Raw genomic sequence first — 12875 nt, forward strand, 5'->3', positions numbered from 1 at the left:
AAAAGATCCAATAATATTTCTGGCCCAGCAAGAATATGTAGTTCATGAATTATGCCTAAATACACTAAGGAAATGGAAATGGGTAGCCTCTGTTTGACCAGTGTAGGTTCAGATCACTCATTATGTAAATTCTCACAACTCTCGGTGGAGGCAGGTAAGAGGCAGCCTCATTAATAACACCGCCCAGATAAGAACAGGTGGCTCTGTGCCCTGCCCAGGGACATTCTGTCAGACACATGGGTCCTACACCTGACCAGGGGCGCATCCACTGGCCCTGAACACACTGGCCACCGAAACCGCTTTTTCATGGGCTCACACGGGCTTGGTTTATTTTCCACTTTTCTGTTCTGGAGCTGGAAGTGGAAACGTGCTTTCAAAGATCGGCCCATCAGCCTCTGCTTCCCAAGCCGGCCTGACCTTCGGGCGGTGCAGCTGCCCGAGTCGGTTAAAAATGGACTGTCAAGCTGGTGTGCGTTTCTGTCGCTCTGCCCGAGAACGTCCTCCCACTGATCTGTTTATCACACTCGCCTTACCCCTTCTGTTGTTGTTTTTCTCACGAAGAGGTTTGAGCCTAGACAGCTGGGCCCGCTTTTCAAGGCCCTAACCTGCAGCTCCGTCTCCTGGCAGTCCCGAAGGGCCCCAGACACACCCCCTCCCTCCACGCAGGCCCGCGGTTCCCTGCTCGGCTGCACCCCCGCGGTCTAGGGGAATGCGCGCTGCTACAGGTCCCCTCCTGCTGGCAAACCAAAGCACAGGAAAAAGAGAGCTTTGTAGCTTTGGAAGAAAAAAAAGAAATAGCTGGCTTCTTAGTTCCAGTAGATTGTCTCTTTCCAGGGCTGCTCTGGCCCTCTGTGGGCTCCGGTTCAGCTCGGTGCGTGAAGCCGCCCAGGGGTTATCCCGCACAGAGCACAAACCCTTTTCTTGCCCCCCCCCCCCCCCAAGCCCCTTTCAGGTCGCCAAAGCCCAGGCTGCTTCCAGCAGGGCTCCGCCAGGAACGTCAGCCTCCAGGGACGCAGCTGCTCCCGCGGATCTGGCGGGTGCAGGAGGCGGCTCGGATCCCACTAACGGTTTTGTTGAGCTTCTTGGCAAACTCCCTGCGCACTGGGGCCGGGCCCAAGGAGAAGAAGGCCAGACTCAAGTTTCCCGCGGAGAAAACGCATTCGTCACAGATGCAACGGCACGCAGGATGCCCGGGAGGCCGCGCGTGCACGCGGCGATCGGGACCCCCTCCCAAAACCCTGGAGAGCCCTCTAAGTGGAAAAAGAGGGCGAGCTCTGGGCGCGTGCGGGAGGGGACACCGTAACCCTGCGGGGGGCGGCCGGCTTGGAGGCCAAAACTGAGTGCGCGAAGGTGCGCGCTGAATGTGGGTTTAAATCAAGGGCTGGAGGTGACACTGCAAAGCTTCAGGTCATCGTAACATACACACACACAAACCATGCAATTGCAAAGAGCACGTTTCTTAGCCAGGGCTGGGGCAGCTGAGAGCCGCGCACTGACGGAAGGGGTCTTATCAAAGGGTCCAGCTTAGTGGCCAGGGGTGGCGGTCACCGTGCCCTGCGGTCTCCCCAGGAAACAGCAGGTGCGGGCCCAAGACCCAGGCTTATCTTCCACGCCCCGCCGCTTGCCCCGGGCCTCTGGAAGTGGCCAGGTTGAAATGCGACCCGACCCGGGGTGGCTGGGCGGGGCGCAGGCCGGGAGGGCGGTGCAGGTGGGCGGGCCAGGGCCCTGGGCAGGCAGAGGGACCTATAAAGCACTCGCTGCCCCACTGGCGGCGCTGCTTCGTGGAGCCTGCGCGGGGTGGGCGCGGGGCGAGCGGAGGCTGCTCGCGCGGGACTGCCGCGGCGGGGAGGGGCTCTTCGGGGCGTGCCTGCTGCCTCTGTGGACCTCACAGCCCTGCCGGAGAGCGCGTCGGCCCCCGCGAACCCCCAGCAGGTGAGCACCGCCGGGGCCTTGGGAGGTGGCGGGGGAGGGGGAGAGCGGGGGCGGGAGGATACCCGCGGGGCAAGTCACCTCCGAGTTTTGCTAACTTTGGAGTAAGTTGCAGGGTCTGACAGTAGCTGGCGTCCCGGTTCCCAGAGCTTTGGAAAGGAGTTGCAGCAGCCGGCTGCCCCTCCTTTGAGAAGGGGTGCTGGACTCCTTCGCTCTGGGGCGTTTTAGGAGCTCTGCACATCTGGCCTGCTTTGGTAAATCTGTCCTCCCCTCCTTTTCTCCCAGCACCTCGGAAAGGCCGTTCCTCCCCGCGAGGGAAACAGCCGTTGACTATGGTTGCAACCGGCAGTTTGAGCAGTAAGAACCCGGCCAGCATTTCAGAGTTGCTGGACCATGGCTACCACCCGGGGAGCCTGCTGAGTGGTGAGTTCCCGGATGCCCACTTCTCTCCCTTCCAGAAGTCACAACTGCTCAATGTTTCTGGTCCTGGGGCCTGCGACTTCACCTCCTTCTTCCATGGAAGAGGGCGCCCCCAAATTCTCTTGAGATCCCTCTCCAAACCTTGTAGCATCTGCCCTCCAAGACAGTGAGAAACAAAAGTAACCAAAATGAAGTGCCCGAGGGCAGCAGCATTCTAATCTGCAGCTAATGGGCTCTCAGGGATTGAAGTTCCTTTCTCTACGTGGTTGTGAAGCTAAGTGTGCAGTTCTGTACATTTTAACAAATGCATTCACCCGTGTACCCAACATCATAACCCCCTCTGCCAAAATTCCCATGAGCCTTTTAGCCATTACTCGGTCACTGCTCATTAGTTTTGCCTTTAGTTTCATATACACGGAATCCTACAATTTAAGTTCCTTCTAGTTTCGCTCCGGTCATCTAATGTTGCTGAGATCTGTCCACGATGTTCCATCAGTGTGTCTTTTTTAGTTACTGAGTAGGATTCCACTTGTGGATATATTCACTTTTCCGTTTTTAATGCTAGAAGGACATTTTTTCAACAGCAGTGGTGTTGGGCTTACTTGCAAGTTGCAGCAGCAGTTTCTAAGTCAACACACTGCTGTGCCACTGTAGAGCTGTGTGAGCACAGAAACATTGCTTGAACTCTGTGGGCCTTCCTCATTTAGAAGGTAAAGTGTTTGATGACCTAATGTCACAGGCCAAGCTCTAAACCTCTCTCTTCCACGTAGAAAAAAATGCAGAGCAGGTATCACCGTTGTGGCGTGCGTTAGTTTCACTAGTTGTAGAAAGCAGTGACCTCAGTGAATTACCTGAAGTGGAAAAGGGAACAAGTGAGGGTGCAGGCGGGTTAGGGAGGGCAGCCAGCGGAGCATCTGCCTGCAGCCTGTTCCATTGATGTGTGCCATGTGGCATCCCGCCAAGTTGTAGGATTAATTTGGGAGGTAGGTGACCAAATGCAGAGCTATCTCCTTCCCTTTGAGCAAATCTAATTTTGTTTCCCTTGTCCATTTTGTTTTGCTTGGCTAAGAAAAGCTACATAGGCAGTTATAAATAACTTCGTGAACCTCAAAGGTCTTCTGTGCTCTGAGCACAAACTTTAATCAAAAAGATTGAAGCTCAGATTGGGAGCCATTCCAGTAAAGACTTCTAAAAGAAAGATGTAAACTTGATTAATCTGTGATACAGCTCATGAAGCTCACTGTGGACTCAGTTAAGAACAGTAGCAGAAATTGTGTTCCATGATACATGTATTCCTAGAGTTAGAGAAAAAACAGTTACCAAACTTGGAAACCCCATAAACAGGCAACAAAAATAAATTAATAAAAGAAAGAAACTCCCTTGTACTCTGGGATCATCCCAAATGCACTTTTAGTGCAAAATCTTTAAGATCACGTGAGTGCACACATATATAAGTAAGTCTATATCCTATCTGCCCTATTTATCAAAATCTTTATTTCACAGAGGAGGTTAAATGACTAGCTTTGTTACCTGGCTACTCAACAGCAAAGGGAGATCAACAAACAAATAACCAGGATACTTGAGAAAGTTCATGGGAGACTGGAGTGACCTTTGATGCAGGAAACTTTTGAAGCATGCATAGTTATTTTACATTTTCCACCAAATTTTTGAAGACTGCCCCATAGCTGACACAGGTAGACTGGGTAGCTGGAAGTAAGTAGTGTTGCTCTCTTACTGTATTTTTTTTTTAATATGAACTTTCCATTTCTACAGATTTTGACTACTGGGATTATGTTGTTCCTGAGCCCAACCTCAACGAGGCGATATTTGAGGAGACAACCTGCCAGAATTTGGTTAAAATGCTGGAGAACTGTCTGTCCAAATCAAAGCAAACCAAACTCGGCTGCTCCAAGGTCCTTGTCCCCGAGAAACTGACACAGAGAATTGCTCAAGATGTCCTTAGGCTCTCTTCCACGGAGCCCTGTGGTCTCCGAGGTTGTGTTATCCATGTGAACTTGGAAGTTGAAAGTGTGTGTAAAAAGCTGGATAGGATTGTGTGTGATTCTAGTGTGGTGCCCACTTTCGAGCTGACTCTTGTGTTTAAGCAGGAGAATTGCTCGTGGACTAGCTTCAGGGACTTCTTCTTCAGCAGAGGTCGGTTCTCATCCGGCATTAGGCGAACGCTGATCCTCAGCTCAGGATTTCGACTTGTTAAGAAAAAGCTGTACTCAGTGATTGGAACGACAGTCATTGAAGAGTACTAACAAGGAATTGTTTTAAAGGGGCTTTATGATTGGGTAATAAAATTATGCAACTATTAAGTTAAAGTCACTTATAGTGTCCCCTGCCGCAGAAGTAAGCCATGCTCTTTCTGTTGTACACACTCATAGCAATCCAGGGTTGATTTTGTAGCTTTTGAGAAGTGACCCAAGAAAGGGTGCATCTTCTGAATATATCACATTTCTCTGCAATGGAATAAGGAAGGGAAAGAAGCAAACCATTTCAATTTCACATTGGATTCTGCCACCTGTTCCAGGTAGCCTTGCTAATAGACTGTAGAAACCAGATTTGCCTAGTTTGGTTTTCAAATTTTTTTTTCCTCTAAGTTCTCAAAGTCATCCTGTCAATCACAGAATCTTGCAAAATGATGCTTTGCCCATCAGGACTTCCCAAAGCCTACACTGCCCATTTCCTGGTAATTTGCTACTCAAATTTGAAAGGATCTTATGCAGGAGGGTAGACTTAAGTGGGTGAGCTGAACTAAAATGTAACCTAGGTGAAAGTGGGTAAGAAGTGTCACAGTGACAACAGAATTGCTTCACTGATGGTGTCCTCCGCACACCTCTGTTTTAAAGAGGCAATAGAAGCTTGAACTGCCATCTTTGCAACTATGGTATTGTTTAAATGACTTTATGGTACGGATCAGCTCAGTTTCCTAGTTCCCAGGTGTTGAATGTTGTCTTTAGAAAAATGACCAATGTTGAACTCTTGTTTACTCTTCCATTGGGTGAATGATGACTGCCTATAGGGATGGGAACGAAGCTCTCAGACCCAATCCCTCTCTCATTCATTGGGTACTACAGCTTCTTTTCAATGTTATTCATGTTGAATCTCAGATGAACCATCCTACTGTACCAGTGTTGTCTCATCTCTGGCCCTGGCCCTTCTCTAAGAATTGTAGTCTCTCTTTGAAGGATTTAGCTGCACTTTTAATTATCAAGATGGAATATTGACAAAGTCTATTTTGCCTTCTTTTTGTTTTTTTATGGCACAAACTAGAGAATGAAAATCGTGGTCCAGAGAACCAGTGCACACACCCAGCTATCTTCCATCTTGAATACCAGTCCCTAAGGAATTACAAGGCCCTTTTTTAAAAATTATTATTTTATTTTTGTCTTACTCCAAATAACTAGATGCTTATCCATTTCTTCTCCATGTTAATGAGAGATTTCAGCCTCTATATGCCAGTGTTCAATTCAGCAAGGCTTTCACATACTTGCTGTGGGTGACGGATCAGGAGCTGATTCAGGTCCCCTGCCCAAACCACGAGCAACACATCACATGTTACTATGGTGGGGACCGATGTCGACATCCTGGTGTTATTCTAAAACAGTGTGATCCTTGCTGTTCCTAGAAGTGACCTAAAATGTCACTGTTCAAATTAGCAACTGTGCTGACAAACTGAACTCTTGCAAGGCTTGGAAAGCTACCCCGAAACCAGCCTTTATAGGATAGGGACAGGATACATCGATGTTGCTGGCACGTCTTACTGTTTAGGGCTTGAAAGGTCCCTGTGTTTCTGTGCTTTCAAGTCACCACCACTGACTACCGACAAAGCTTCTTGGGCTTGGGTGTAGAACTGTTGTCCTCGTCCCACTAACAGGTGCCTGTGACTCTCTCACGGATTATACATGCTTACAAAATGGTGATGCCTGATGGAGGCTTCTAAGTTGATATTCCTGTTAAAGGAAATGAAAGTTTGTCTATTTTTGACAATAAAGCTTTATATATTTTTAACCCTCTTGTGTCTCTGTCTTCTCTAAGTGTATGCAATAATAACCCTCAAATATATTTGACAACATTTCAGGGAAGATAATGAAACTGATACTCCCTTTTGACAAAGTCAGTTGGAGCCCTTACCCATCACATTCTGATGGTTACTTACTACATGTGCTTATGTGTCAGTTAAGAGTAGTGTGTTTCAAAATGTTTCCACTGTACTAATACTTTTTATAGGGAGATATCAATAATTTAAGTTACTTTGGAAATTGCTGTTAAAAAATACCCTCAAAACTCACTGTGTAAATAAAGCTTTCTTCTGTTGCTCTCCCTAGGACCAAACACAGATAGATGAAATTGTAAGATCAGTGTTCATGTTTGCCTTTTATCAGTATATTCTATTCGAATAGCATATCTTCCTAACCCCACTTTTAATCCACAACTTGAATTTTTAAGCTTTTTCACCTATTTTTTCTGACTCCTTGAATTTATGGTCAGGATATTAGATTAGATTTCTCACATCAGACAACCACATTTAACAAGACCTGCCAAGTGCCCAGTGCTGTGCTAGATGCTTTACAAACTTTATTTACTCCTCGATAACATAACAAAATGGAACTCCTGTCAACTTCATCCGATAGGTAAATGACCAGGCGGAAGTGAGTTATTTGCCTGAAGTCACCAAGTCATGCAGGGACCAAGGCAGAGAGCTGAGTCCAGAGGCTGCGGTTCTCATTGTGCCCTTGCCTCACACTTCGAGCTGCTTCCAAATATGCAAGGCAGCCGGGAGAACTGTGTGCAAACGGTGTCCGCAGCATTTGCCCTTGGGTTTGAAACTGGAATTCTTAATGTGGTTTCATTTTGGATAGGAAAAATGAGGAAACTATTGACACTGTTTCCCCAATTCTTGGAACAGAATCAGCATAGATTAAAAAGCTATCCAAATGTGAAAAAAGACATGCATTTCTTTTTTTTTTTTTCTTTATTTATTTGAAAGGCAGAGTTTCAGGGAGGCAGAGGCAGAGAGAGAGAGAGAGAGAGAGGTCTTCCATCTGCTGCTTCGCTCCCCAGATGGCCACAGTGGCCAGAGATGAACCAATCTGAAGCCAGGAGCCGGGAGCTTCTTCCAGGTCTCCTACACAGGTGCAGGGGCCCAAGGTCTTGGGCCATCTTCTACTGCTTTCCCAGGCCATAGCAGAGAGCTGGAGCATAAGTGGAGAAGCTGGGACTTGAACCGGTGCTCATATGGGATGCCTGCATTGCAGGTGCTGGCTTTTACCTGCTGTGCCACAGTGCCAGTCCTAAGACATGCATTTCAATCATGGCAACTTCACACCTATCCTATGCAGTTGACCTAACTACTTTTTTATGTGCTTTCTAAAAAAAAGGAAGAAGAAGGAGAAGGAGAAGAAGAAGAAGAAAAGAAAAAGTGCTCTGTCCCCTATCTGAATGGGAAATAAACTGTTGTAGGGGGTATGATGATGGCTCCCTGAGAGAATGGGCTCTTATTTTCTCCTTCTCAGTGGAAAGACACCATTTTACAGGAATAGATTCCATCTCCTGATCTATTTCACCAGCAACCTAATCCATTTGTCATCATAAAGTCAATTTCTAGTTTACACAGAAAATGTACAAGTACAGAGATTTTAAGTCTTTGATATTTTACACATAGTTCACAATTATATTTATTAGTTTAAATAATAATCACAATGCTACCCAAAAGTCCAAAGCAGGCTGGTAGCTTATGGGGAGGGAAGGGTACATGATGAGGAGTTTCGTGAAGTTTTTCAGAGCCTTGGACTCCTGCCTAGACTCTGCCATTGATTAGAGGTTCAAAAGACTCCATTGCAGCCTCCACATTTGCCACAGCCAAGAAAAGAGATGGTGAAGAATCTCACGGGAAAATTTGGAAGCCAAATGTGGAAAAAGCTATATTCCAGCTATATTCATGTAGAACCCAGTCCATGGCTCTGTTTAAGTGCATGAAGATCTGGGAAAGGTGGTAGAACGGTGTGCCCAGAAAGAGATGGGCTTGATGAGCTGCCAACATGGGGAAAGAGAAGTTTGTCAATGGAACTCAATAGAGAGACCAGACACAGACCTGTCCATACATGGAAAGTTGATTCACAGCAGAACTGGCATTTTTGAAACAAAGTAAATAGAAGGATTTTCAAAAATTGGTGCTACACCATCACTTACAAGAACATGAAATAGAATGCTAATGTGTGTGTATGTGTATGTGTGTGTGTGTGTTTAACAATCAATTCCAGGTTGCTTGAAGAATTAAACAGGAAAGGGAAACTTTTAGAAGACAAAAGAAGTTTTATAACTTTGAGAAAATTTTCTCAAATAAGATATAAATATGCGCTGAAATATGTGTTAGCAAATAACCCTATAAAGAGTATCAAAATAAACTTCAAAATGGTTTGGCAATGTGGCATAGTAGGTTAAGCTGCTGCTTAAGATGCTGGTGTCCCATATCAGAGTGCCGGTTCAAGTGCCAGCTACTCTGCTTCCAATCTAGCTCCCTTCTAATGCCCCGGGGAAAGCAGCAGAAGATGGTCCACTTGCACTTCCTCCACCCACATAGAAGCCCTGGATGAAACTCTAGGCTCCTGGCTTCAGCCTAGCTCAGCTCCAGCCATTGGGGCCATCTGGGGAGTGAACCTGCTGATGGAAGATCTGTGAATGATTCCCCTTCTGTCTCTGCACCTCTGCCTTTTAAATAAATAAATAAACCTTTATAAAAATTAAACTCTAACACTGGTGGACAATATTTTCAGCACATACAAAAGAAAAAGGTTTGGTAATAAGAATATGTCAAGAATTATTTTAAAGCCACAAGAAAAACACAAATGACCCTAAAGGAAATATATGGGTAAAAGCATTAATAGGCACTTCACAGAAAGAGCACCCATATCTACCTGAAAAGATTATCTAACTAGTAATCAAAGAATGTACATTGAACACACAGTAAGATATTAATGTATACACATCCATGTTTGTGAAAAAATTAGTAATTACGAAAGTTGGTGAGAATATGAGAGAAAAAAAATCACCTCAAAGTACCAACATGTCTATTTCTGCAATCTGGTATTATTTTGAGAGTTGATGATAAGCATGTCTTATGAACTGCCAATCCTATTTTAAGTTATCAAACTCTTTTTGCTTGTTGCACATCTAAAAGAATGTAGTAAAAGTATACCTCTGCCATATTTTTGAAGTGCCATCCAACTATCCAAATTTTTCATCCTGTTTCAAAAATGGCAAAAGATATAAACTCCATTATGTGGTAACTTCTGGCCTTTTTAAATTAAACTATTACATCATCTGTTAAATGTTTCCAATGAGACACAAATAGCATAGTAGTTTGACACTCACCAACATCTAGTTAGAAAATGCCAAAATAGGGTCTTCAACAGAATGACATTGTTTCAGTGTTATTTCAGTGTTATTTTTTCCTGTGTCTCCTGAAAGTCTACCTTTTATTCTGAATTTTATTTTAATAGAATATATTTTAAACTTGAGAATCTGTAATATGTATTCTCTACAATAAATGCAAAATTATGAATTTTTTAAAATTTTCTGTCTACAGATATTAATATTTCTTAATATTTCTTCTCTACAATAGAAACAAGATTATAAATTGAAGTTGAAATTAAAATGTTTTAATTTCCTGAGACTTTTAACTTTACAAATAATAAGTACATGACCCTCAAAGTATAAAGTATACCTTCCAATGTTATAGATACTACCAAACACAATAATAAAAATCAGCCACTTCAGATGACTCTCTAGATAACTAATTTGCAGGTAGTTGTTGGATTTCACTAGATTTGAAGATTAAACATTTCCTATTTTTATGTCTATTGATGTCAGCTCAGAGAAAATCTGTTCCTATCAATAAGATGTGCATGGGAGTTTGGCTATTAAAATCTCACTCAATCTTTGAATTACTTTGCAGATGTATGCCAAAGTCACATAAATATCTATCACCAAAAAATTACTTTAAATGATCAATCTGCACGTAACTCAATTAAGTGTTCTCTTAATGTTGTTAAAATCAAAGGACTGGAACCACATGACTAGGAAAGGACTTGTTACATGCATATATCAGTTTGTTAATGATGCCATAACAAAGTACCATAAATGGCATAAATAATAGAAATTTATTTCTCTCCATTTTGGAGGCTATGAGTTCAAGATCAAGATGTCAGATAGGTTATATTTTCTGTGGCCTCTCTCCTTGGCTTGCAGGTGGCCACCTTCTCACTGTTTCTTCACATGGTCTTCTCTCTATGTGGACGTCTGTGTCCATATTGCCTCTTCTTTGGGGACACCTGTCATCTTCGGTTAGGGCCCATTCCAGGGACCTCATTTTCACTTAATTACTCCTTTGAAGACTCTGCTTTCAAAGGCAGTCAAAAGCTGAGGTACCAGAGGGCAGGACTTCAAAAGATGAATCTTGAATGGACACAATTTGGCCACAAACCAGGCATTCAAATAATTCACTTCTTCAGCACTACCCTAGAAAAGCATGAGTATTTCCAACTGTCCTTTTGTTTAGTACTCTGGAGGGTTTTATATGCCAGAATGAGGATTATAGTATTATTCACCAACAGTGATAAGTATATCTTTTGTAAATTAAGAGAAGAGGATTGTTGCAGAGAAAGCAAAAACTCAGGACCTGCATCTTGGGCAAGTTCTCAGGAAGATCAGTTTTAGAGGCGCAAAGGGTTTGGAACATAATATTGAGTATAATAGAAGTCATAATATAAAAAGTTAAATGAGGGGTGGGTTTGGACCTAGCAGGTAAGATTCCAGTTGACATGCCTGCACCCCATAGCAGAGGACCAGGGTTCAAGCCTTAGTTAACTCTAGATTCCAGTTTCTTTCTAAGGAAGACTCTGGGTGTCAGCAGGATGGTTCAAGTAGTTGGGTGCCTGACACCCACATGGGAAATCTCTATTGAGCTTCTGGCTCCCAACTTCAACCTAGCCCAGCTTTGGGTGTTGCAGTAACCAGAAAGTGGGAGCTCTCTCTCTCTCTCTCTCTCTCTCTCTTTCTCTCTCTCTCTCTTTCAAACAAATAAATGAGTAAAATTCAAACATATCTTTACTTAAGAATTCTGTCTACTAGACAAGTGCATTTTCACTGGACTAGCTCTAGAATAGAAAAAGCTGATAATTTATTTGGGTCACTAATTTTTCCTAGTAACAATATTTTGAGCAGAATGTAACAATTATTGTAGCAAGTGGCCAGCTGTCAATTATCTCAAATACACCATAGAAAGGAGCCATGGTGAAAAAAAATTTAAGAAGCATTAAATGCAAAAATCACTACCATTTGGCTATGAACCATGTATTATCAATCTTACATCTGATTTATCTTTGCAGAGGACAATATGTAAGTAATTTTTACTATTTGGGCATACAATATCTGAAAACTTACTATAGGTCATGCTGAAGAATGGTGATGAATTGAAAGAAGCTGTTAAGGAACTTGGCCATGTGGTTAACTAAGATTTGACCTTATTTCCAGAACAGATAATTAGGTAGAGTATTAAATAATAACTTGCAAATATTTAAAACACTCCTCAGTCCATCCAAAACATGCTGAAGGAAAAGCAAAGGCAGATGGTTTGATTCATATAAATCAAATTATGCAGCTTTGCTAAGAAAGAATTAAGAAGTTTTCTAAACCAGTTGCAAGGTAAAACTCTAGACCAAAGCCATTCCAAGGGAGAATGAGAGCATTTTGTAGTGTCCTATCAGCATAGCACAAAGATACTGAAGCAACTGTCAGCAGTGTTCCAGAGAATTCTCTGGGTAGTTATCACATAATTCAAATGAAACTAGCTATGATCAACATTGTGAAGTATGAAGGAGGTACTAGCAGCAGGACAGACAAGAATGTGTAGTTCAACACGGTTTCAAGAATTCTCAAGGGTCTAAAATTAATCTTTCTTTCGGGGTAACACATTAGCCTGCCACTTGTCTCTTAAAGGAGACATATGTATAATGGGTCAGAGACAACCGATTCTATCACTCAAGCATAGCAAGCCCCGTGAACATCAGCATATTTGCATCAGTTCTCTCATCCCTTCAAGTCCCACAGGAGCAATGTGGTTCAGCCCATGTTGATGCTTATGGATTTCATTACAGGAGAGGAACCATGAACTTACAGAATCCTAATCTTCTGTAATAGGCATGCCTGCCTTTGTTCCACAGGTAGACATTATCTTCCACAGTTGTTCACTATAGGAACATCCTTGAAAAGACAGTCCAAATACTAATATACATACATCTCTCAATAACTGGGAAATGAATCAAAAGGCGCCCCAGAGTAATAAATGGTTTAAATGACTTTGTTCATACATATTTACTGATGATATATACCTCTATATACCCCGACTTAGCAAATACACATTTCTTTCATGTATATACAAAATATTTACAAAAGTTCACCATATTTTTATAATATAGAGGAAAAACCCAAATTAACAAAGAATGACCTGTTATAAATAT

General features: G+C 43.3%; 1 protein-coding gene across 1 annotated transcript; it reads left to right on the forward strand.

Annotated features, from left to right (window-relative positions):
• The first annotated feature begins 1798 nt into the window (after positions 1 to 1798).
• Positions 1799 to 6285, forward strand: DDIT4L (DNA damage inducible transcript 4 like). The gene is made up of 3 exons (XM_062199138.1): positions 1799 to 1932; positions 2215 to 2352; positions 4123 to 6285. The coding sequence occupies exons 2-3, from the start codon at positions 2262 to 2264 to the stop codon at positions 4611 to 4613; spliced, it is 582 nt and encodes a 193-aa protein (XP_062055122.1). The 5' UTR covers positions 1799 to 1932; positions 2215 to 2261; the 3' UTR covers positions 4614 to 6285.
• The last annotated feature ends 6590 nt before the right edge of the window (positions 6286 to 12875 follow it).

The sequence above is a fragment of the Lepus europaeus genome, chromosome 8 (assembly GCF_033115175.1).
Source record: "Lepus europaeus isolate LE1 chromosome 8, mLepTim1.pri, whole genome shotgun sequence".
Classification (NCBI taxonomy): domain Eukaryota; kingdom Metazoa; phylum Chordata; class Mammalia; order Lagomorpha; family Leporidae; genus Lepus; species Lepus europaeus.